Genomic DNA, 25,355 nt, shown 5'->3' with positions numbered 1-25,355 from the left:
ATAATTACTAGAGATTTACTCCTGCCTCAATAAGGGGGCAGTGTCTAAGTGAAAAGGAGTCAACACAAGGCTAGATGCAATGCAACATAAAGCTGCACTCCACCCTCTCTTCACCTGCTGTGTTTTAAGGCATGCACACAGACATTTCTGTTGAAAAGCATTCTCTGAATGTGGTGAGAAGCCTATTGCCTTGTCTCCAAATGAAGTGGGACTTGAGGGAAGAAATGTAAAAAGGCAAAGTCTTATCTTTTGCAATACAAATTAACAACTGAATTTGTAGATCAGACTGTTATGTGGTCCAACTGTCCGAGTACCTCAGGGCAGACCAAAGGTTAAAGCCTGTTGTTATGGACACCTCAAACACTGACAGGTTGCCTGGGGCATTGATCCCCTCTCCAGGGAGCCTGCTCAGTGTTTGACCACCCTCTCCTAAAGAAACGCTTCCTAATGTCAAGTCTGAATAGCTGTAAACAGGATATCTTGAATTAAGAATATAGACTATAATTTTGATAGTTTGTGACATTTCTAGAACAAAATATATTAATCAGAAGAATTTTTAAAAGCAGAAATTATTACTATTCCTAGCAGTTAAGCAAATCCAGTGCAAGGTCTTAAAACCCTCTCTTGACCCATCCACATTTTTCAGGTAAACAAAGTTCTGTTCAAAATGCTTCTCTAATTCTGCTCCAATCCTGCTGGTTTTCTTTCAGCAATGTTGGATGCTGCTTGTGAGGAGGCCAGAAAAATGTTTAGTTCAGGCCATTAAATAAGTTTCTTCCTTGTAGGGGACTTAGAAATATTTTATAACTTTTTTAACTTTTGTGTGCAAGTCACTTATTGTTGCTGCCAAAATAGAATAAAATATGATGCCATTCAAAAGCAAAGGAGTTACAAAATCTCTGAAAATTCCTGTCAATGATCACATCCAGGTATGACCAGTTGGTGCAGGGGCAGCAGCTCCAACATCAAGGCTCTGTGTCCATCACAAAGGACATGTCCGAGGCTGGATCAAGTGGCAGTGTTACTTGATCTAGAGAAGTGTGAAATGGCAGCACATGCCGGGCAAATTATCCCCAGGCAGCGGCAGGGTGTTTATGGAGGCTCTGTTCTGGCTGGATGCTTGTGGGCTTACTAAGGACCGGCAGTGCTCGCCTGATAGACAGTCTGCTGCTACTTGGATACTTCCAATCGATTTTTGAAACTAAATTGGAGCTGCTAAGTGAGCTCCTGCAGACTCATGGGTGTGGTGTTTTTGCAATAGGCTCATTACATGGGATTTGCCTTCTGGAGGGGACACAGGCTAAGGCAGGGGCACAAAATCAAGCACAGCCGCGGTCACTGGGTGTTGGGATACTGTCACTTGTTCAAAATAGGCTCCAAGATTGAGGTAGCAATTTATAAAGACATTGCTGAAGAGGTACATCTAGGTACTTCATTGAAAGCAAGGGCGAAAGGGACATTAAATGAGTGTGATGTTAGTCCATGCTAAGATCTGTTTTTCTATTATAAGAGGTTCTTATATTTTATGTTTTTCTAATCATCCTTTTTGAGTTGAGACAAACTTTCTCATTTCATCTATTTGATCCATTTGGTGCTTTCAGTTTATTAATTTATTTAGCATCTAATAGGGCACAATGTGATGTGAAGAACAATTAAAATGAGAACAGTGCTAAATCAAGCCGTTTGTGTCTAACTCTGTGTAACTTTTACAATAATTTCTACAGACACAAAGTAAGTAGCAGTTTTTTGCTAAATGGACTAGTCCAGACTTGAATATTTGTCAGTGTAACAATTCCCAAATGGGTGCGAATTTGTGTTATTATAAATACTTTATAATACTGTAAATGGTTAAGCAAAGTGGCAGAGAATATCTGCTTATTGCACAGCCACACTGGAAGTAGATACAGTAGGCTGGAGGACAGTCTTTGAATTGAAAATTATTGCAACAATAGAAAGAACTAAAAAGATTGAATGTGTGTCATAAAAGAGAAGTGAAAGGTAATTACTCAGGAATAATCAGCTAAATAAAAATAGGATGTGGAAACAATTGGCTTCATAAACATGAAGGAAGAAGTCTGGATAATAGATCAGAGTTGATGACAGTTCCACAAACTCCTTAGTCACCATTAGAGCAGTGAGAATTCTGTCTGATATATTTACCTTAACTGACCACAGCACACACAGAGAAGCAGAAAAGCATGGAGCATTCTGCAAAAATACAACTTTATTGTTTTGAAAGAGTGCATGTATACAGCAGAACATCTTATATGGCTTCTTATATAGCCATTAATGTTTGTAAAGATCAGCTCATCTTACCAACCAGTTCTAAAAGTGGAGTGCAGGCTCCCACAAACCTCATCAGATCACATCCAGGAGGAAGTGATTTTGTTACTGTGCAGAGGCTTCTACTGTATTCATTACAACCAACAATGTCAAAGCAGTGCACAGTAGCACGAGACAGCTACTGAGCATTTCTTTCCCCATAACATGTCTATGGATAGGACAGTATAACTAGTAATGTATTCCCTAAGGAAATAAAAAAAAAAAAACCTTTTGGTATTGTAGGGTATTGGATCAAATAGATGAAATTTCAAAAGCTCCCTCCTAATTCTAGGATATTGTATCACTGAGAAAAGTGATAGCTGCAGTGGTTTCTGTTTGTATTTCTCGGGTCGGCTGTTGATGTTCTCTGCCCCGAGATGTGCAGGATGTCTCTGCTTCGGCCCGCGCAACAGAAGAATGAGTCTGGACCCTTCGCTTTTCAGTCTTGAGGTTGTTTATTAATTCTTATCTATAAAATTTTCTTTCTGTCCAGCTGAGGGCTGTTCAGCAAGGCAGCCACAAGCACTCTGACTGCCCCCAAGGCAGTATCGTCTTTTTATACTGCAAACTACATACAACATATTTACTCTAAATTCCCAATACCTATCCCCTATGTAAGACGGTGCACTTCTATTCTAAACCAATCCCCAAGTGCCAACATCACTGCAGAAAATGGAGAACAAGAAGAAGAAAGAAGAAGGACTAGATACACCCTGGTTCCTCCATCTTGTCCCCATAACCCATACCAAAAATCCTAAAATCTACATTTTCACCCTGTGAATACTTTATTATTACACCATTCAAACCTGTGTGACTTTCATGTCCTCATACAAAACTGGCGATTGGCTGCAAGGGTCGAAGTCAAGCCACCAGGTGTTCCAGGCAGCATGCCAGGGTCTCCAAGCCCCCCGACGGGGTTCTTGGCAACTCTGGACATCCAAAGGGATGTGCTGAGTTCCCACAACATTAGTCTGGACTTCTTTCATTTCCTTCTCTTCATGCATCTTTCTCAGTGTGACCATGTGACCTGCATAATGTCATTGTCATGTACACAATATTAAAAAAAGGAAAATATTCACACATTCAAAAAAAGGAGAATAACATCTTGTATCACTAAAGTGTGTCAGTATCTGGCACTCAGAAACCAGCAGAGGAACAGCATGCTGTGTGTAGCAGGGACCTGAGTGTCACTTCTCAGCTCTTGCTGCCCACATCGCTGCATCTGGCAATTCTAGGAAGAATTGGTCAGTGTCAGGAGAGCAAACATCAGCATTAATTATAACTGTGGGATAACTGTAATGTTGTTTTATTCTTTCGTTAAGTTTCCTTTTGTGAGACAGTAGGGATTAACATTTATTGCAGGCCTTTATTTCCATCTTTATTGTTCACTGCATTCTGAATAGTTCTCAGAAAGTCAGCATGAAATATGGATTGGATACATTCCCAGACAGATAGTACAGAGGAGCGGGGGGACAGGAGGAAGCAGGAAAGACACCAAAAATCAGATGAAAAGAGCTTCAAAGATTCTCTTTCCTCTTAGCGGAAGTTTCTAAAGGATCAGAAGATGAAGCAAAACATGAAGGTTAACCTACGAATAACCACGCTGGATACTGGAATTGGACACAAAGGACGTACTTTAGAAAAACCGACCAGGTGCTTGAGTGGTCACAGCCGTGACACGGCCTGAGCCGGGTGTCGCCTCAGGGGTGGTTCCGTGCACTGCAGCGCCCGAGTGAACGTGAAGCTGACATTACACCAGAACATCGCCGGCATCCCTCGGGAACGGGCGGTGCGCCCATCCCGGGGTTTCCCTGCGGGAATTGCTCGGCACGGAAGTGACGCGCGGCCGGGAAGTGACGGCGGCGGCGGCGGGAGCGCGGAGCGCGGGGCCGGTGCGGGCCATGAACAGCCGCCTGCAGGAGATCCGCGAGCGGCAGAAGCTCCGCCGCCAGCTCCTGGCGCAGCAGGTACGGCCGGGGGCAGCCGGGGCGCTGCGGGGCGGGGGACCGGGGACCGGGCTGGCCGCCCAGTGACTTTGTGTTTGCCGCTGTGCAGCTGGGGGCCGAGAACGCCGACAGCATCGGCGCCGTGCTCAACAGCAAGGATGAGCAGCGGGAGATCGCGGAAACCAGGGAGACCTGCAGGTCGGTATGGGAGGGCGGTGGCTGTGCAAAACTGGGGGCTGCAGAGGAGAGCAGGCCCGGCAAGCGCCGTGGGATTGCCCTCGGTAGAGGAAACTCAGTAATTACTCACATCAGAGCCGCGACTAAGGCGAGTAGGGTCTAGTTATTCCCTTCTAAGGGCAGGTTGGAAATGCAGGCTGACTTGTTTCTGGTGTGAAAAAGCTACTCTGTAAGAAAACAGATCTGAGTTTAGAATGGGCCGTCTGCTTGGGTCCCAGAGCCTTCATGCTTCTGCTAAGCACAGTTCAGGGCAGTTCAGTTTGAAAGTTCTCATGAAACTACAGATACGTCTAGGACAGAGCATCTACTGCTTATCATCTACTACTTATCAAATCAAACAAAATCTACTGCTTATCTTCCCCTCCAAGTTGTGTCTTCCTCCTTGATTTTTTCCCCTGCTTTTACAACATCTGTCTGGTTAGTTTTGGCCTGTTTTGGTCCTTTGCACTGCACCAGATGTAATCCAGATGTAATCCCAGTCCATTTTTTCTTCCCAATTTTTTTTCCCCTTTCAATTTAAATTCCTTTGATGATATCTCCATCCCAGAGTGTTCGTAAGTTCTTCTTTTCTGTTTCGGCCTTCAATGGTGAAATGAAATTGAAGGGGAATTTTGGCAAGCTTTGGTCCTGCATTTGTTGGCATACAGGCCTTTTCATGGCTTTTGCCTTGGGCAAGGATTTTTAAGTACCCATGCCATGTCCCTGATATCCTCCCCCTCAAGTTGTGTCTTCCTTGATTTTTTTCCCCTGCTTTTGCAACATCTCTCTGAACAGGTGTAATTTTGTAAACAAACTGCTTTGGGGTAAAACAAGGTGTACCTTTTAGAACAGAAAAATCCAGAGAACTGGAAGGGAATGAGCTAAATTCTGTAGATATACTGCATTGGTTAAAATAAGCTGTAGTTTTGAGAGCAGAAAAATGAGAAAGGCAAGGAAATTACTCTTTTCAAGAGTTATATTCTTAATAAGTTGTACAGAACTGAAATATACTGAGAGAGGAATAGCTTTTCATGTATGATGTTTTGAAATAGTTTCAAATTTGTAACATGCAGACAAGGGATATTATCAAAGATTCCTGAACCTTTTTCTTTGGAGACAGAAACTTTCTTACGAGGAATTTTGGCTCTTCATAGGGCTGCTTATGATACTTCTGCACCAAATGCAAAACGTAAATATCCAGATGAGGGAGAAGCTGATGAGGAAGAGATTGAAGAATATAAGGTAAGAAAAGAGGAAAAAGTTACTTTTCTTTGGTGTTGTGTCCCCGAGATACTTAGAAAATTTGTGTGTACATTAAAATAAATGTGATGTGTATACATCCTTTAGTATGTATGTTCCACAGTGGCATCTCCCTTGATGCCTTGCACTGCAGAAGTGTGAGAGAGAGGACATAGATGCTGCATTGTTCACCTCAGGTGTGCATTGAGCTGTGCACTCACCAAACCCCAGTGTGTGGAGGCTTAATGAATGCTGCTCCTAGGAGGAGGCAGGCCTGGGAGTCAGTGCCCAGGGAACAGCACTGAGCCATGGCTGCCTGGGGGAGGAAGCAGTAAAATGTCTGTGTGCTTGGGGAAACACAGAAAGAAGCTTGACCAGAATTTCATTGTGTCAAAAGAAAAGTTGTGCAGTTAGCAGCAAGCCCAGGCCATGGGATGAGACAAGGGAGGCTGAGAGTGTCTCCTGGCCCATCTGTTCAGTGCCAAGGAATGCAGTTCTGGATGAGTGGAAGAAACAAGGGATCCTGAGGGAATTGGAAGTAAGAGGCTTGGTTCAGGATGTTCTTTTAAGTGTCCAAGATGTCCAGGAAGAGTTAGGTTAAAAAAAACAAACCAAAAAAAATGCCTCCATGGTCATTGAAGTGTCAAACTATCATGCCCTTCACTTTTCAAATGCTCATCCCAAAGCTATGTGACACCTTTCTCCTCATGTGATGTTTTGGCCAAGATAAGAGGTATAAAGAGCTTAAACAAAGGCATGATTATGATACAGCTGTCTTTATGATTTGGTTTGGGATCTGGTTGCAGTGTGTGTCCTCCTCCCTTTTTTCCATGTCCTAATAGCCTTTTTTCTGTGGTTAAATCCAATCACTGTCAGTGTATATGAAATAGTTCAGTGTCTGCTGCTCTCTTGGATGAAATAGTAATTTTTTTAATACAAAGCTGTCGTCATGTTACACTTGTGTACAGTTTTGTAAATCTTCCTGTAATAATGTTACCTTTTATCTTACTAAACTAAAAAGTTAATGTATGACATTGATGGTTTACTTTGAAAATCTCTCTGTGAAGGGACAGACACTATTTTTAACATGATGTTAGTCTGTATATCCTGTTTAGTAAAGAAATTGTGACCATGAGGTAGACTGCTGTTTGTGAACCAGTGTTTTAATTCTTGCATTAGTGATCAGTTAATATAAATTAATTTTACTTCTTCATCAAGTACATGGTAAAGAACTAAATTTTTACTACCTATAAAATATATGTGGGTAAGTTACTTGGGTTGGCAAAGTACATGAATCTTATCATTAAGATTTTCTTAATCATTGTGGAGAAGACTTACCCTGAGGTGAGCTGTAACCACTTGCAAGTGGCCAGACTTTTTCTATGTTGTTGAAATGGAAGAATATTTTAATAACAGTAGCTCAGACCAAATTCAGTTGAGCAGATGAACAGACTTAAGAAACTTGAAACCCCAGAGTAGAACATCTATTGTGGAGTCATCAGCTGTTTCCTGCAGGCATTGCTAATTCTCTATTGGCAAGGAGATAAGAACAGTAAAATTCCATCTGCATTTTCCTGAGCTCTCTGAGCCTACTTAAATTTAGTCTTCTAATATGAAGTCATACAAAAATCTGCATCCTTAAGGTGTCAAGCCCTATTGTATTGTGTTTAATGCAACTTAGACAAAAGCAATAGTAGACTTAACTAGAACTGTTGTGGACAAGTTTTGCAAGTTTGCCAGTTTTGTTTGGAAAATCAGAGGTATTTCTGATGTGAAGGGACTTGTGTCTGTACCCCTGACTTGCAGTGTTGGGTTCTATGTGATGGGATCAGGAAAGCCTTCTGAAGTTATTTCAACTTTTTGTGCCCTGGCTTCACGTTTGGTGGAAGTGAGTGTACCCTCAAACCTGTGTGAGAGCAGTTTCTAAGATAAAAGGTGAAGTATTTTACTTTTCTCAGCCATGTAGGAAGATCTGATTTAAAAAAAAAAAAAAAAGGCAATGTGTTTTCATTTTGGTGGATTTTTTAATTTCTGTGTGTCTGTTTTTGGCTTTTTTGTAGCCTAAGTGTGAATTTATAGTGGTGATTCTTCATAAGGCTCGGGCTGATGTGAGAACAAAGGGCAGCACTGACTCCAGTCTGGCAGCTTGACTCTGGTCTTGGAGCCTGGCTCTGCCTTGCCAGCCTTGGGAGGTGGGTGATAGGGAAGAGGTGCACTATTGGAAAAAGGAATCATGGATATTTTTAAGTCAGGAAGTTCAGTTGTGGTTTTGGAGAGGTCCTAAAATACTCCTTTCTTGTGGAATTGTAACAGTTGTCCCAGGGTTAGCTGAGCTCCCTGATGTGTATTTGGAAGTGAGAAGCAATGGGATTAGAGCCTGCTGCCACTGTGAGGCCCCTGTGGGAGCTGTGGGTGCTGCTCCACCTGCTGCCTTCCCCAGGTGATTTGGCTCCATTGTTGGAGCCTGTCTGAGTGCCTGCTGTGTGGGGTACAGCAGCACTTGTGGTTCTGTTTTGCTGTCAGCCAACCTAATTTGAGACTGCCCCGCTCTGCTTTGTTGGTGCAAGCAGAGGCCGGCAGGCTTGGGATGCTTCCATGCCGTTGTTGTGGAGGCTGAAGAAAGCTTACTTGGTTGAATCGTGGATTCCATGTATCTCCACTCATTTGAAGCAAGCTATGTTTGAATATTGTGGGGCGTTCCTGTTTCCCTAACTCAGCAGCTCTATAGCAGAGCTTTGGAAAACACAGATAATTCATGTACAAGAACCGAGTATCTTGTGTTACTGCTGGTGTCATTCTGTCTCTGCTGTGACTGTTTCCTTTCCCTCTGAGAGTTGGTGGTGTGGGCTTTTGTTTATGGCCACAAGACTCTTTTTAAACTGCTTACAAAGGCATAAAAGAGAACTGGGATCACTCGGGTATCTAACTGGTACTTATCATCAAAAGGACAAGATTTAGAGAAAGATGAAAGAGGGAAACAGGTGTAACTTATGATGGCATAAGCAGTTTTTAGTAAAATGCAAGCTTTCAGCTTTTTTTTTTTTTGACCTGAATAACACTTGCTGCTGCTTGTCTGTGCATTTCTTTTCTTGCAAACACTCTTGCTGTTTCTGATTGTAATTTTTTTTTTACTGGTTAGACAAGCAAAAAAACGGTGTATCTCTAAGTTCACCACCTGAATGGGAAAGGGGAAGCTGTGACCTGTTTATTCCATCAGGCATTTCAGAAGTCAGTCCAAAGCTCCACCTTGGAAATAATAGAAGTTTACTTGAAGATTTCAACATTTAGAGGGATCAAAATTGGGAGGAACAGCACTTACTTTTTTATTCTGTATTGAGACAGCTTATGTAGTAGCATAGAGTAAATACAGCTGTGATAATGTTATCATGATAACATCAAATGTTATCAGTTTAGTAGTTCTTCAGTTGTACTTCTGTGTTCTATAAATCTGTATACTGGGTTGGTCCAGGGTCAGTGGGAAGGCAGTGATGTGAAGTGAGTCTCTCTTGAGTTTCTGTTCTCTCTGAGTTCTGTGTTGAATGTTCAGAGTATGTCAGTGTAACAGATCTCTTGAGTCCCAGCAACAGTTGAATGAACAGTTAGTGGCTCTCTAGGTCGTTTTAATGTAAATTCTGGGACTGTAGAAGAGAAAGTTAGATTTAAGGGCAATCCAGATGCAATACTGACCTGTACCATGAGCTGTTTCTTCAAAGTGTGGACTTTGCTAAGGCTGGGAAATAAGAGATGACTGTCCGGATATAAATGCTCAAAAGTTTTGCTGCAGAATAATATCGACAAAATCTATACTTTCAGTCCAAAGAATAAAAAGTTTTGTGGGACAAAAATGTAAAGCACTGTCAGGGGCTGCAAGTGAAGGGGTTTTAACTTTTTTCTTCTTTCAGAGGCTTTTCCCAATAACACTCTCCTTGTTGGTGAGAGAGGTGCAGACCTTTTGGGGAATAGGTATTTTTTTTCCCCGCTTGAGCAGTGGAGCTGGATCTGCTGTTTGTACAGTCTACTTCTCCTTATGATCTGCTTCTTAAGCAAAGGACAGAAACAGCTTGATCTTGTGTGCACACTTGTAATACCTGCTTTATTTCCAAGGATGAAGTAGAGCTGCAGCAAGATGAAGAAAACCTGCCCTATGAGGAAGAGATTTACAAAGATTCCAGTACCTTTCTTAAGGTGAGGTGCTTTTGCAATTGGAAGTGTAGTCAAAGCTGGCCTAGATGTCTTAAACTGTTTCTGCAGCTGATGGGATCTGAAATACAGCTGTAAAGGCTGAAGTAGTGGCTTGGAGCTCACAGGTACAGAAGTTGCCTGTGACAGTTCTGACTATAACTGGTGTTTGCATTATTCTGAGGCACCTCACGCTGGCCTGCAGGAATGGTGGGCCTGGGTTGGAGCTAAAAGAATGGTCTTGACCAGGGGAAATATAAGGGCATGTTGAAAAGATAATCTGCTCCTTTCTCATTTATCAGACTAACATGTACAATGTCTCTGTGTATGTCCACTTGTCTCCTGTTGTTCACACTGAACTTCTTCCTGTTCTCCAGGGCACTCAGAGCTTAAATCCACACAATGATTACTGCCAGCACTTTGTGGATACAGGACACAGACCCCAGAACTTCATCAGAGACGTTGGTATGTTGCAGCCAGGAACTGTTTGAGGGTGACTCATTTGATGCAATAGCACTTCTTTTTCCTCTCCTTTTGTAATTCCTTAGTTTCTGAGAAGTGTAGGTACACAAACTCTTCCTAGTTTTTTGTCTCAGTGTGCATACAACCAGTATAGGCATCTACATGAATGGTTTTATTTGCAGTTACTTAGGGGGTCATTATTGCCAAGGCTGTTCTTACCCTTAGTTTTACTTGAAAGTATTGCACCAGGAAGACTTTTTTTCCAACCTAAGCTATTTTGATTCCAGAAAGTAGATGAGTTTAACGAGGAGATTTTGAAAGCTCCAGAAGTTTACAGTTCAGCTGTGTACTGGGCTGTACATGTACTGGCTGTACTGGTTGACATGTGTCCAGACATAACTTACCACTCAAATGATGCTGCACTGGGCCTGAACTTAAACTTGCTAAAACTAAGGCATGGTTTGGTCCTGTTTCCCAGAATAGGTGCCTGGCATTTGGCTTTTAAAAGGAGGAGGACATCTCCCTCTGCAGTTTTATGCAACAGTTCTCTATATTTTTTCTAGTGTATGATTGCCAAGGCAAGGGGGTTGTGTTTTTAAATGGCAGCCCAAAGAGGTTTGATTTGCCTCCAGAGGCTTTTAGTTTATTCTTCTCTGTTTTGTGAATGGTTCTGTGAAACATATCTGGGCTGTTTTAAACTCAATTGGATCTTTATGCCAAAAGCCCTTGGCTTTATGTACTTGAGGCAGTTCTGCACTCTTCTTGGAAATGGAGAAACAGCAGCCCCTGTTGTATGCCATGACTGCTGTGTAATGGATGGGGAAGGGACAGGACAAACAGGCAGTGTTGGTGTGGAGATGAACAGGGAAGGGACAGGACAAACAGGCAGAGCTGGTGTGGAGATGAACAGGGAAGGGACAGGACAAACAGGCAGAGCTGGTGTGGAGATGAACAGGGAAGGGACAGGACAAACAGGCAGTGCTGGTGTGGAGATGAACAGGGAAGGGACAGGACAAACAGGCAGGGTTGGTGTGGAGATGAACGCCGCAGCAGCAGGGCCAGAGCCTTTACCAGGGCTGAGCTGTGTCAAGCTGTACATTGGTGAGCACACGTTTCCCACACCATGCTCACAACTCTGCTGAGGTGCTGTGTGTTGGTGCACGTGGCCCAAAGAGAAACAAGTTGTTTTAAGAGAACACCCAGCTGTATCTTTTTAATGTTGCTGTTGGAAAAGAGGGAGAGACCTGTGGCTCTACGTTTGGTTAGTTTGAGGGTTTTTGATTGAAAATTGTTTTGCGTCTATTGCTTAGCTGCTGTTGCCCAGGGGTATTGGACTCACAATGGCTGGGAGCAGCACAGTAGTGGAAATTGGGAGAACACAGCAGTAGCTTTAAGCTGTTACATATGCCAAAAAAAAGGATGAAGAGAACTTTTGTGTGTTTCATGCACAAGTGGAAAGGGATAATAAAGGTTAGGTACTGAGAACTTCACTTTTATCATTGCATTCCTAGGACTGGGACTTAAGAAGTTTGAATTAAAATAAGGAGAGAGATGAAGGGTTCGTGGGTTTGGGTGAAGTTTTTCCCCCCCAGTTTATTAGTTATTGTTTCCCCAACCATTCCAAGTTGTACTTTTAAATGAACATGAAGCCGAAGCCTTTTAAATCACTCCTGCTTAAGTTGAAGTGATGCTGCTTGGGAAGCAGGAATGGTGCCCTGTTGGTCTGTGCTGAACCTGCTGCTGGCAGTAGCAAACCCGTTGTCTCTAAGCGAGAATGAAATATACTTCAAAGAACATTTTCCTTTTTACAACGTTTTCTGCAAAAGATCTAATGAGGGCTCTCTCCTTTGCATTCTGTGCACGTGAAAGGTTGTAAAATTGACATCATAAAGCTAAATGTGGGAACGTGTTCAGATCTTCATGTCTGCCAACGCAGCACCAAATCTCAGTGTGAGGGTTGCCTCAGGGAAGCTGCCACACCCCAGGTGCCACTGTGGAAACAGTCCAAAGATTACACAAAGATTACAGAGCCTATGCTGTGAATTAATATTAATTAGATCTTAATAGAAATTTTAGTGATGGGGAAAAACCAAAATAGTTTCTTTCATCATCCTGGCACTTTCAGTTTAAATGAAAGGTTGTTTCCTTCTGGTAACAGTTGTTGTGAATTCCTGATTAACTGTAGTGTTCTAGAGAAGATCAGAGCATAGACACTGCATCAGTAACAGCCCTGCTTGGCTGGGTGAGGGCAGGAGGCTTTTGTCAAGTACTGAACAAAAACTGCTTTAAAGGGTTTGCTTTGTTAACAAAAATTAAACTTAGGCTAAGTATTAACATTTGGACCTATTTAGAATACTGGACAATGCTTAATTGATAGAGATTTACTCTGTTAAGTAGTTGTTAACTTCATGTTTTCTTCTTCTTAGGCTTAGCAGATAGGTTTGAAGAATATCCAAAACTTAGAGAGCTCATCAGATTGAAGGATGAGCTGATATGTAAATCTAACACTCCTCCCATGTAAGTGTTCTTGTGGAAAATGCCTTTCTTCTCCAGACCTGTTTGAAGTTAGCTGTCTGCTTTGCAAATCTCTATCTTCAGCACCTGCTTAGAATTTACATTTTCTCTTTCTGTTTGTGTATACAAATGAATCAATTGAATCATAGAAAAATAAGTTCACTCTGGTGTTGTTAGTTTGATCTAGATGTTTAATACCGTGTATAAATCAGATTTTCTTTCCAGTGTGTGATTATTTATAGTCTCTAAAGCTTTGATTTTTTTAAGGCCAAATTGTCAACTGATTTGGCTGAAGGCTTTAATTTGGGAACTGAGAATATCATGTGGTGGTGAATCTCACGTTATCATGTGGTTTATGATAACAAGAGCTTTAAAACAATTGCCTCTTAATATAACCTTAGCTTTTCTTGTAGCAGCTGGTTTCTGTGTAGTGTTCAGCTATTATCTCAGTGTCCATCAATCACCTGTTATTTTGGAATTGAAGACAAAAATGTTTAGGCTAACTAAAAGTCCTTGTTTTTGCTGAATGCCAGACACAGCCTCAGTGTGCAGCCTGTTGCTGCAGGGATTCAGACCTCTCTGAACTTTACCTTCTGCTTGTCACGTGCAGTAGTCTTGATCTGTACCACAAAATCCACCTTATTTAATGATAGTCACATAAAACCCTATGAAATAGTTGTCTGAACAACTGAGGGCAAACTGCAAACTCAGCCTGCTCTTTTAAGCTAGGCATGTGTTTTGGTCATAAAGTACAAAAGTAGGAAAACCAGTAATCAAATGCTACCTTCTGACAACACCAAGTACACATGGAATCTTTTTTTGGGAAGGAGAAAGGTGGTGGTCTATTATTAGCTTTACTAAAGTTAAAGGAATTTAGGGGAGAGCAGTGTCATTTTTTGGTGGTGATGGAGCAGTGAGTGGTGAAGGAGAGTCACAGGAGTGTGCGTGAGCATGTATTTAATGGAATCAATGGGGGGGCAATTCCACTTGGTACAGGAATAGGGAAATACATGGAATACATGTATAACTATATAAAAAGTAACAATGTTTCCAGTATTTAGAGTCTTTGGAATAATTCTAAAAATCTGACACTTTGCCAGTTAGCCAGGCAGTGAGTGTTTGCTTCTGAAATGTTTCTGCTATTATAGTCCATGGAGGTACAGAGAGTGCAGTGAGTCTGCACTAGGTATTGCTGTACAGCCTGTGTGGACATCTGTTTCCTGCTTGCTAAGTTAGAAGCATAAAAACTGTTTATTAAGACTATTTAAACCCCACAATGCAATAGCATCCAGCCTTGATTCAAGTGAGGATGTGTAATGGATCTGGCATTTGAGATGTACAGCCCACCCAGGAGACCCTGCTCTTAACTGGCTGCACACAAGTGTGTGGAGTGTAGTTCACTGTTGAACCTTGGCTGATGCAGTCTGGCATCATCTGTTTAAACAGGTATTTGCAAGCAGACTTGGAAGCCTTTGATATTAGGGAACTGAAGTCCAAATTTGATGTGATTCTCCTGGAGCCACCACTGGAAGAATATTACCGAGAGACTGGCATTACTGCCAATGAAAAGTGCTGGACCTGGGATGATGTAAGTGCCTGTTTTGCTGTGAAGAACATTTCATACATTTGTTTAAGCAAATAGTTTCAGGGTTTAATTTAGCAAATACAACTTTTTGTTCTCTCTGAGCCTGGCTGAAAACTTGAAACTAGTAATAGTGGGTTTTCTGTCTGCCCTTACCTCCACTGAGCTTTCTCTTTGATTTTTGGCTGTTGAAATACTGACTGTCCTGAATTGAAAAGATTCCCTTGTTTCTTGAAGTTCTTGAGATTATTAAGGCACGTTTTTTAATATGTTGCTCTTCTAGTAAAAAGTGCAGGTTAGTTTGCTTTACTGACATTCCTCCATTCTCCAAGTATTGATTGGGTAGGAAATTTTGATGGTCAAACCAGTAATAATCCCTAGAAACGTAACAAAATAGATAAACCTCATTTGTGGAAGTCTTTCTCTTGTATTTATTCAAAAATGGTGCCTGCCAGTGCTGCCCAGGGAAAAAACATTCCATCCTAACAAAAAAATTAGAGTGTGGGAGGCAGGACTCATCTTCCCAGTGTGGACTTACATCCTCCTAGAACGGCTCCTACTGCGTTATTTTTCCTCGGAATGGCATTGAATGAAGCTTGATTTGATGTGTTAGCAAGTTAGAGATGAATCCTTTCAATTTGTGATGACTAACAGATGCTTTGCATCCCAAGTTATTTCATCTTGAATGTTACTCATTTGCCATTGTTGAACCACTGTTCTCATAAATTCTGGCTGCTTTTCCTGAAAGTGAAAATGGAGAGAATGTCTTTCCTATTTAGTGCTAGGAATTAAGCTGAGATTTTTAGAATGTCTTCACAACCTTCATGTGAGTACTTACAGAGAGGAAAAGAAACAGAGTACTGTTGCTTCTGTATTAAATATTTTTGCTGCTGGTGGAATGATAAAACAAAGCAGAGATTTGAGGAGGAGACCATGTGGATTGTGTTGGCCTTTTAAGTCTAGAATTTCTGATACAGGTAGAATTTCTGTTTGTGATGGTTTCAGCCCAGCCCCAGGCAGCCACTTGCTCGCTCCCCCACCAGTGGGATCAGGGAGAGAATTGGAAGGGTAAAAGCTGGAAAACTCAAACCTTGAGACAGACAGTTTAAGCACACAAGTAAAGCAAAACAAGGAATTAGTTCCCTGCTTCCCTTGGGCAGCCCCCAGCTGTGCTTCCTGATGGTTTCTGTGACAATGCCTCAAGACTTAGTATTCTTCCTGATGGAACTGGTGATTTGTATTTAATTGAGAAATGTTTTTATTGCACTTATTATTATTAGATCATGAAATTGGAAATTGAAGAAATTGCAGCCCCAAGGTCATTTGTGTTTCTGTGGTGCGGCTCAGGCGAGGGTCTGGATCTCGGCCGAGTGGTAAGATGTTGTTTTAATTCAATTTATCAGGGACAGGCTTAAGAGTTTATTTTTATCTTTGACTTTTCCCTGTATAGAATTCTCAGCCCTAACTACTGAGGGATGTTTTGTTACTGTGTTAGAGGATATGTGATTTTAAATGGCATTAACTGTTTAGATACTGTAAATGTCCAGCTGAGTCACTGATGTGTGAGGAAGCATAATTCCTTGGGGTTGTGGTTTGGATGTATGTGTGGTAACAGAGGAGTAGGTTGCCAAGTTACAATTTTTTAACAGAACTCTCAGTAGTTTTCTGCCAGAAATGGCATGAAATGCATGCTAGGAGAAAGGCCCTACTGTTTCATAAATTGGGATACAATTGTCATCTTTCTGCATGGGAAACGTTGCTCGTGTTGGGGATGCTGCACTAAGAATTCCCAATTGGCTCCTGCAGTGCTGAAACCTTCTTTATTTAGTTCAAGCAGTGCTTTGCATGAAAACAATTCACAGACAACTGTTTAAGGGTAGCTGTGATTACTGATCTCTTTGCTTTGGCTGTTTTCAGTCTGAAGTTGGCCAGACAGACTGGGCTTGGTCCTAGACAGGTTTGTGGTAGCTGTCCTTGAATAAGAGAAGTCAAGGGCCTAAGTGAGTGTTCAGTTCAGGTCACTTGATGTTTTTATGTAGTGTGAACTGGTTTATTTGTTTCTAACATTTAGTGTCTGCGCAAATGGGGTTACAGAAGATGTGAGGACATTTGCTGGATTAAAACAAATAAGAACAACCCTGGCAAGACCAAGACTCTGGACCCCAAGGCTGTCTTCCAAAGAACCAAGGTAAAGGATTGGCTCCATTCCTCCTCTGTTTCCATTCTGTCTCTGTGCTGATGGCACAGCCAGTGTTGGTGACAGGCTTGTGAGAAAGCCAACAGGAGGACTTGCAAGTTCTGTTCTGCAAAGTACATTTTATGGAACTAAACTTAGCAATAGAATCTGACTAAAGTCAATGTCAAAAGTCTTTTAAATCTGTAGATTTTAACTGAATCTATTAATAAAAAACAGTTATAGAAGATCGGCTACTGGTTCTAAATGCACACAAAGTGTGCACCCGAGTTTGGACCAGAGAGAAGCCTGGGGGAACCAGAACATCTCCTGCCTTCCTGGAGATGACTGTAGAGCACAAGTGACAGAATGGGTCAGCTTGGTTTAAACCAAACTTTTGTTTTAAGATGTTTTGTGGAGGATGTGTATTGAAGGAGGTACAGAGAAAAAAAAGTGTTCTGGTTTGTGACTCAAATGTCTGTTGATCAGAAACTTGGAGAAATGTTAATGAGGCTCATAAATAGTTAATTTGGGTATATGTGAGTGTAACTGGAAGTTTTACTGAGTACAGAGAGCTGATTGGCAATTTATTCATTTCAAGTTGTCAGTGAACCTCAGGGCTCCTTCCTTATTCATTAATCATTCATTAGCATTAAACATCCTCAAGTCTGTCTAAAATTGGCCATTATTAGGAGTATAAACTTCCCTTTAGGATATCTGGAATCTTTCTTTGACTTGCATTTACATTAATCTGAAGTTTGTTTGAAGGTGTGTTGTATTAGTTATAAATATTTAGAAGTATAAATATTGTGTGTTTATTGCATATAGTACTGCAAATATGTGCAGTTTGCTCATGAGGGCAAGGTTAAACTAACACAGGAGGATTTGAGGGGACTTATGTCTTTGTTTAGCACAGAAAAATAGTTTCTGGTGTGGGGGAATTCCTGTTTATGGAGCGAGAGTTGAGCTGAGGTCACTGTTTGTGATAAACTGAAATGGAGTGAGTTTGCTCTGACTAAACAAACACTGTTTCAAGCTGTGTTTGCCAGTGCTTAGAGCAGAAATGTGTTCTGTTGTGTTTGGCTGAGGCATCTCTCCAGGGATGCTCGGTGCTGTGCCACCTGTCAGAGAATCCCAGTAGCTGTGAGTGACATACCCTGTGGTGTGGAAGTGAAAGGTTGGGGATAGTTCTGAGGACTAGACTGAGGAGGCTTGGCTTGGTGGGTGATTTGCTTAGCAGTATTCTGCCTTTCCCTTAGGTAAATTCTAGGTCCAAAGCCTTGTTGCATGAGTGCAACACCATCTGCACAGATTTGACAGGTCTGATGTTGTGCCTGTCATGTTTACCCACTCGCTCTGCAAACCCTTTCCAAAATTCAGGAATGGTTACGTTCTCTTGTCTGCAGCTGTTTCCTGAGCCATCTGGTGGCGCTTAGTGAGTCAGAGCATTTGATCCTGGGGAACATCGCTCATCCAAGATTGATATTCCCAGAAACAGAGCTCTGAAATGAGTATGTAGGAGCCCCTGTTCATCCTGGAACAACCCTCATTCATGGGTGCCACATTTCACTCACTCAGATGTCTTCAGTGTTATAGAAGGAAGGAAAATGATGCATGTTACAGCTCAAGAGCATTTCTAATGCTGATGAGCTGCCTGAGAGTGTGATGGTGGTTGTGGGGTTTTATGCAGTAATATTTTCTAGAAAGGAGCCTGAGGGGAATTCTGAGGCTCCCTTTACTGACAGAGGTACAGTATGAAAAAGTACATATTATTTCCACTGCCTGTTTCATGACTGAAAACTTTTCAAGTTATTATATGAATAAAGTTAGGATCAGAATGCTAAGACAGGTATTAATCAGAATTAACAACCATTCCTTCCTCTTGCCATCATGTTTTTCTCTTCTGCCTTGTGGAGACTTCTCAGCCTTTCCAGCCTAGAGTTCTCTAATTGAAAAAGTCCATGTAGCTGACTTCAGCCTTGATTTGAGTTTTACCACCTCTTAGTGGAGTTTATCAAGCTTCTGCTTAAAGTACTGCTCTGCTTTGTTCTTAGCTGGCTCCTTTTGTGGCTCCAGCTTTTCTGCTCTAGTTCTTGTTTCAGCCTTTTCTCTCCTGTAAGAGTGGAATGTGCTCAGAACTGTCCTTGCTGTCCCTTGTGCTCACCTGGCACAGCAGTGGGTGTGAGAAGTGACAGCTCTGTGTCTGCAGGAGCACTGCCTCATGGGCATCAAGGGCACCGTGCGCCGCAGCACCGATGGGGACTTCATCCACGCCAACGTCGACATCGACCTCATCATCACTGAGGAGCCTGAAATCGGCAACATAGAGAAACCCGTGGAGATTTTTCACATCATTGAGCACTTCTGCCTGGGGCGGCGGCGGCTTCACCTCTTCGGGAGAGACAGCACAATTCGACCAGGTAACTGCTGTGCTGTTTTTGACCGAACAGTAAAATTCATTGCAGGTCCTAAAGAGGTTTCCATATGTATGTCATAGATCAGACAGATCTGAAGGACATAGTTTTTTGCTGTATGTGAAGATCTGTCAGTCACAGAACTGTTGTTTAGAAAGTTTATGAGAACTCTCATTTCTGTAATTTTTCCAGAAGAGAGATTCTTGTTTACCAATATTTTTGCCTATCCATGTGTTTAATGCATCAGTGAGCATAACAAAAGCCATTTGAGATTCCTTTTGTCCCATATGTTTATGCTTCTCAGAAAAGTGATTTCTTTTTCCAACTGATTTTCAACCCCTATGAGCTTAGTGCTCTTGCCTGTGTCTGAAGTGGCAGTATCTCACAGTGGGTGCTGCATCTGGCATGATGCAAAATGCAAGAAATACATGGATCAGGACACATTGTTCAGGTATTCCTTCAGTGCTGCTGCCAGGGGATTCTATATGGCAGTGTCTCACAGTCAGGTTACTCTGGTAGAACTTCAGAGTCTTTTTTAAAAGCACTGTTGTGGTGTAAGGACAAGTTAGAAGAAGGGGTAGAGGTTTGTGAAAGCAGTGTCAATGTTGCCACAGCCATGAGTAATAAAAAATTAAAAAAAAAAAAAAAAAGAAAACAAGGCCTTAGAATACCCAGATGAATCTTACCTTTGCAGCAACTCTAGAGGTGACTTTTCGTTCTGTTCAGTGAAGTTTGTTGTTGCTTCTGCTCACTGTGGTTTTGTTCCCGAGGTTGGCTGACGGTGGGACCCACACTCACAAACAGCAACTTCAACGCAGAAACGTATTCCTCGTATTTCACGGCTCCCAATTCGCACCTGACCGGCTGCACCGAGGAGATCGAGAGGCTGCGGCCCAAGTCCCCGCCCCCCAAATCCAAGTCCGACCGGGGTGGGGGTGCTCCCAGGGGAGGAGGAAGAGGAGGGACTTCGGCAGGACGGGGAGAAAGGGGCAGGGAGAGGAACAGAACCAACTTCCGCGGTGAGCGGGGAGGCTTCAGAGGGGGCCGTGGAGGGACCCATCGAGGGGGCTTCCCCACCCGCTGAGGAGGTGACGGCTGCTTCCCCTGCCTACGCCTTGACTGGGAATCTTCCCGTAGTCTTGTTTTTCCTACAGTGAAAAACTTCCTCCTTCCTCTGGGGACTCAAGCTAGATGACTTTTATTATTGTTTTTGGTGCACGCCGTTCCAGATAGGTCGGCCTTGCAGTCTCAGCCCTTTACACCACAGGTAGGATGGAAATTATCCCCTTACTTTCCACTTAGGAACCTTGCAAGCTGGAGACTTCTATTTCAGCTTCATTTTCTCCAAAACATGGATTCCTCCTCCATCATTGGAGGTTTGGGTTTGGATTGACTTGCATTAATATGATGGAGTGGGCATGAAATGCAGTTCTGAATTGCATGGCCACAGCAGACTTGCTGTCCTATGGAAGAAAAAGTGCTGTGTCTGTACTGACACCTATTTTAACTTCTCTGAAACCAAGGAGCAAATAAAATAAATAGAAATCTATTTTTTCTTATTTGGTTTAAACATCCCAAATTATTCCTGGGAATAGGAAAAGGTTAATTTTTAATTTGTGGTGTATATGCACTCACCTGTCATGTCAGTAGTGGGGACAGTGGTAATTCTGTGCAGGTGTCTGTTGTCCTTCCTGGAAAGCACCGAGTTGTGCATTTATGTGCAGCCCAGAAGTTGTGCCCAGGTCTGGGCTGCTCCTTGAGTGGGGATCCTCCCCCAGTGTGTGTAACACCTTGTTCCTTGGGAGGGAAGAGCAGTGGCACTGCAGAGCCGTCCCAGAGACCTCGCTGGAGGGAGGGCTGCCCCGGGAGGTGCGTGAGTGTGTGATTCCTGAAACAGGGAGCGCTGAGGGAACTGACTGCTGCCTTTCCCTGCCACTGTTGCCCATCCAGTGCAGTGTGGAAAGAAAGTGACTCCCTTCCCTAGGTACAGTGTCTGTTTTTAGCAAAACCACAACTCTGAGCTTCTTGTGCAGTTCTTGGTAGGCTGAACAAACCCAGCTTTTGATGTCTCAATGTCTTAGGTGAGGGTTTTGGAAAACTGGCGTTTAAGTCTGAATGTTTCTCCTGAAGCCCAGCTTTTAAATGACTGTCCTGTAAAGAAGTGGATTATTAAACATGTTTATCAAAGCTGATGTTTAAATATCTCTCTTAATATTTTGTGTGTTAGTTCTTCTTGAGGTTTTGGAATTGCTAAGTGGTTTCCTCTGTGCTGTTGTAGACAGGAACTGTTCTTTTGATTTTGATGGGCTGGGGAACCCTCTGGCTGTGGTCATGTTTAGCAGGAGATTGCTGTAGTGCCAATGGAAGCTGCCTGTTGTTTACAGCTTGTTTCTTCCTCTGCCCTATGTGCATATCTGTAGAGTGACTGGATTTGGGAAGGGGAGTTTTTTAAAGTTAATGTTGAGGGGAGTTATGAAGTTGATGGTCATTGGTGAAGTCTGCCCCGGGCTATATGGAACGCACCTGAGAGAAGGTAAATGCCCTGGTAGGGACGTTTTTTTTTGGTGATTTTTGCCCTAATTGTGTTGTTATTTGAAAAGTAAAGACATTGTACCTTAGGACCCCTGCTTTTGTGCCAGGGAAAAGTATTTTCTTGTTTTTCAAGGAGTAGAAAACATTAATTTCCATTTCCCCCTTTTAATTACATGCCCAATACTGGTAGTTCAGTGAATGAGCTGCTCTTAACATACACTTAGGCTAAAGGGAAGAGGAGGGTCAAAAGCTATTGGACCTGAAGTGCCTCTGTATTAGTTTGTGGTGCTGCTCAAGACTTCACTGACTGAGGAAAGTCCTGACAGGGCAGGACAAGGATTGTTCTCTGTGTAGTGCCCAGATTTGGGGTTCCCTGTCAGCTGTGCTAGCTGTGATGAATTACACCCAGAGCCCCAAATTCCCTGCTCCATTCCCGCTGCAGTGACCTCCCAGTGCCCCATGGAGTGTGGGCATTGCCATGCAGAGCTGCTGCCTTGGACAGCAGCTGTGCCAGGAGCAGCAGAGCTTCCAAAGAAGCTCAGCAGCAGCACAGGGACAAGGACAGGGTTATGTGGCACAGGACTGGTATTTATAACCCTCACCCCAGTGGTGTCCCTGGGGGCACTGGACAGAGCTGCCTGAACTGAGCTGGTTTCACCCCCTGAGCTCCAGGATGGAGAACATCCAGTTGGTGTTTAAAGCAGGAGAAGGCAGTGGCCAGATGTGCTCCCAGCCTGTGCTGGGGCAGCCCCTGTGCCCAGGGGGGGACATCTCTCCCTGCAGAAGCTCAGCTTCTCTCAGAGCCTCAGCAGTGGCCTCTCCAAATTCTTTTCCCTCAGGAAAGGGATGCACATCCCTGTCTGCAGCACACTTCCAGTGGGACCTACCTGTGAAAGCTTTCCTTCACTTGTGCACTTGCAGCTGGATCCTGAAAAACTCCAAACTCCATCCCACTGATTTCCAGGTATCTCTGAGGGCTCCTGTCTGGGATTCAGTATCTGTGGGGGAAGATTGCCTTGGCTCTAATGCTGCTGATGGATGATGGCCTCAGGCTGGGGAGGAGGGAGGGGATTTGGGGAGGCTGGGACATACCTGCAGCTGTGTGGGAGCTCTGAACCAGGAATTGCTGCGTGAGCCCCTGTGCAAACAGCCCGTGCCTCCATTCCCAGGTAATGCCAGCTGCTCCTTGGGCTCCTCCTGGGCTCTTGGTGCTCTGTGGGGGCTGGAGCATTTCCACGTGCCTGCTCAGAGCAGCCCCTGGCCCAGGAGCCACGGTGCAGGCACAGCTCCTGCTGCAGATCCCACAGACACGAGGGGCTGCTGGCCTTCAGGAGCTTCTGGCTCCTCCTGCCCTGCGCTCCCAGCCAGCTGGGGCACCCTGAGGGAACACCGGGGAGCACGGCTGGCAGCGAGCAGGAGACACCGAGGCCTCTGGGCCCAGAAACAGCCCCGGCCTCAGCAGCCACCACGGCTTTGGCCTGGCAGCGCTCACCTGCAGGAAACGCCCCTGCCACTCTCCAGAGGAACCCTCAGGAATTGTCGGGTTTGCTTCTTCCTGGGGAAACAAAGAGACATTGTGTGAGCACATTTACAGCTGCTGGGTAAATCCTGGGAAGGGCAGAAAAAACAGGGTCATGGGGAAGAGTTTGGTGCTGACAGGTTGAGTGCCAGCCAGTTCTGCCCTAGAGCCATTGCAGGGGCTGGTGTGCAAAGCAGCATTCACAGAAGGGAAGGGGCTGCATTTGTAGGGGAGCTCTCTTACTGGCAGCAGTCACTCCCATCCCACGCAGGACTTTGGAGCAACCCTGGGATTGGCTCAGGTGTTTGGAGCAGGGTGCTGACAAAGCTGAAAGTCTGTGATCAATGCGCTGCCGGGCCGGTCACTCCTCAGCATTTGACTCAATGATCCTCGCAGCTCTGGAAATAAAGAGCAAAGAGTTTTCACTGGGTTTTTCCCTCGTGTTTCCCTGGGCTCCAGTCCCACCCCAAGCACAACGGGAGCCCCGGCGGCTGTCCCAGAGCGGCTGCTCCCGGCGGGGGGGGCGGCAGACCCCGGGGTGTGGGCACGGAGAAGGGGCTGAGGGCACTGCGGCCCGTGGGGGAGCGCGGGGCTCGTGGGGTTACCGGGCCGGGGTGGGGGCTCTGTGTCCCCCCCGGGGGTTACCGGGACGGGACGGGCAGCGGCGCTGAGCGAACGGCGATGCCGATGGGATCTCGGGGCGGGTACGGGCGGTCTCCGTGTCCTTCCCGCTTCCAGCCGCGATCCAGCAGCTGCTCCGAGGAAGCGTCGTTCTCCTGGCGGGCACTGCAGCGGCACAGCACCGGCTCCCTGCCGCCGCAGCCGGAGCGTGCCTGGAGCCCCGGCGGGACCCAGCCCCGCGCCGGCAGCAGCCAGAGCGACGGCGCCTGTCCCGGAGCGGCTCTTCCCGCCCGCAGTGATGCCGGTCCCGATCCCAGCCCCATTCCCACTCGATCCTCCGGCCCCAGCACCCCGGGTACCTACCCCAGTACCCTACCCGCCGAGGAAGAAGCGGCTCGGCCCGGCTCCCACAGGAAATACCGGTGGGACCGGGACCCAAATCCCCGAGCCCAGATCCCGATTCCGGTCCTACCTGAGCGCCTCGGATCCCGCACAGCAGCAGCAGCCCCCGATCCAGATCCCCGCCCAGCGCTCCGACCGCCGCTCCCGCCGCATCCCGAGCCAAGCATCCCCCGCAGAAAGCGGGACAGGCGCGGATCCGCCGGCATTTATGGGCGGGAGGGGGGCGGGGGGGAGGCGGGGCCCCGGGGGCGGGGCCGGCACAGGTGCGAGGGGCGGGGCGGGCACAGGTGTGAGCGATCCCAGTGCGGCTGCGCGGGGCGGGGCCTTGGGGGATTTAAGACGCGGGGAGGGCCCAGCGGAGCCGTTTGCTCCTCGGCGTTCGGTGGGGGAGGTTGCTGTCGGCCGGGGCTCTATATCTCTTTTTCTTTTCTGTTTATTTGCGTTTTTTTTCTGTTGCATTTCTTTTTCTCTACACCTCTCCCTTCCACCCTCCCTTCCTCCCCTCCCCCACCCCCCCCCTCCCCCCTAGCCCTCCCCTCCCTCCCCCCCTACGGCCGTCCCCCGGCCTCTCCCTCCCCTCCCACCTCCCTATTCCCTTACTCATCCCTACCCTACTCATCCCTACACTACCCTACTCCTCCATCCTCTCCCTTCCCTCCCCACCCTGCCGTCCCCCCAGCTCCGCCCCCTGCCGCCCTGCACACCCCGACCTCTCCTCACCTTCCCCTCGCGTACCCCTCCGCTCCCCTATTCTCGTTCTCCATTCCCCGCTCTCCTCCTTCCCTCGCACCGCGGGGCTCGGGGTGCCGGGCAATAATAAAGCCCTGAGGGCCGGAGCCCGGCGCCCCCGCCCTCGCTGGGGTCCCCACACGGGGCCGGAGCCGCTCTGCGGGTCCCCCCACTGCAGTTCAACACAGCGCCCCACACCGCCGGGGCTCCGGCTGTCCCTACATCACACTGGGGGGTCCTGGGGTGAGGGGTCCCGGTTACAGGGGCCCCCTCGTTAGGAGGGGGTCCCGGGCGGGAGGGGGGTTAGGAGGGGCCCCCTCCGGAGGGGGGGGTCGGGGAGGGCCCTCCGGAGGGGGGGTCCGGGGGGGGGGGCGGGGCCTGGGGGGGTAACTCCCCCTCCAGGTCCTAACCCCTCCCCCTGGACCCCCACCTCCGGACGGGGTCCAGCCCCGGCCCCCTCCCGGGGACCCCCTCCTCCGGCCCGGGGGGAGGGAGGGGGGGGGGA

At 45.6% G+C, this 25,355-nt stretch overlaps 1 protein-coding gene across 1 annotated transcript; it reads left to right on the top strand.

Annotated features, from left to right (window-relative positions):
- Nucleotides 1-4,100: 4,100 nt before the first annotated feature.
- On the top strand, nt 4,101-21,251 carry METTL14 (methyltransferase 14, N6-adenosine-methyltransferase non-catalytic subunit). Its single transcript, XM_064711655.1, has 11 exons — nt 4,101-4,289; nt 4,378-4,466; nt 5,639-5,726; nt 9,828-9,908; nt 10,280-10,367; nt 12,791-12,881; nt 14,325-14,466; nt 15,741-15,833; nt 16,532-16,648; nt 18,843-19,053; nt 19,818-21,251. The coding sequence occupies exons 1-11, from the start codon at nt 4,224-4,226 to the stop codon at nt 20,129-20,131; spliced, it is 1,380 nt and encodes a 459-aa protein (XP_064567725.1). The 5' UTR covers nt 4,101-4,223; the 3' UTR covers nt 20,132-21,251.
- Nucleotides 21,252-25,355: the final 4,104 nt, after the last annotated feature.

This window comes from Zonotrichia leucophrys, chromosome 4 (genome assembly GCF_028769735.1).
Source record: "Zonotrichia leucophrys gambelii isolate GWCS_2022_RI chromosome 4, RI_Zleu_2.0, whole genome shotgun sequence".
Lineage (NCBI taxonomy): Eukaryota > Metazoa > Chordata > Aves > Passeriformes > Passerellidae > Zonotrichia > Zonotrichia leucophrys.
Note: the sequence above shows the minus strand (reverse complement) of the source record. Positions and strands in the feature narration are given on the sequence as shown.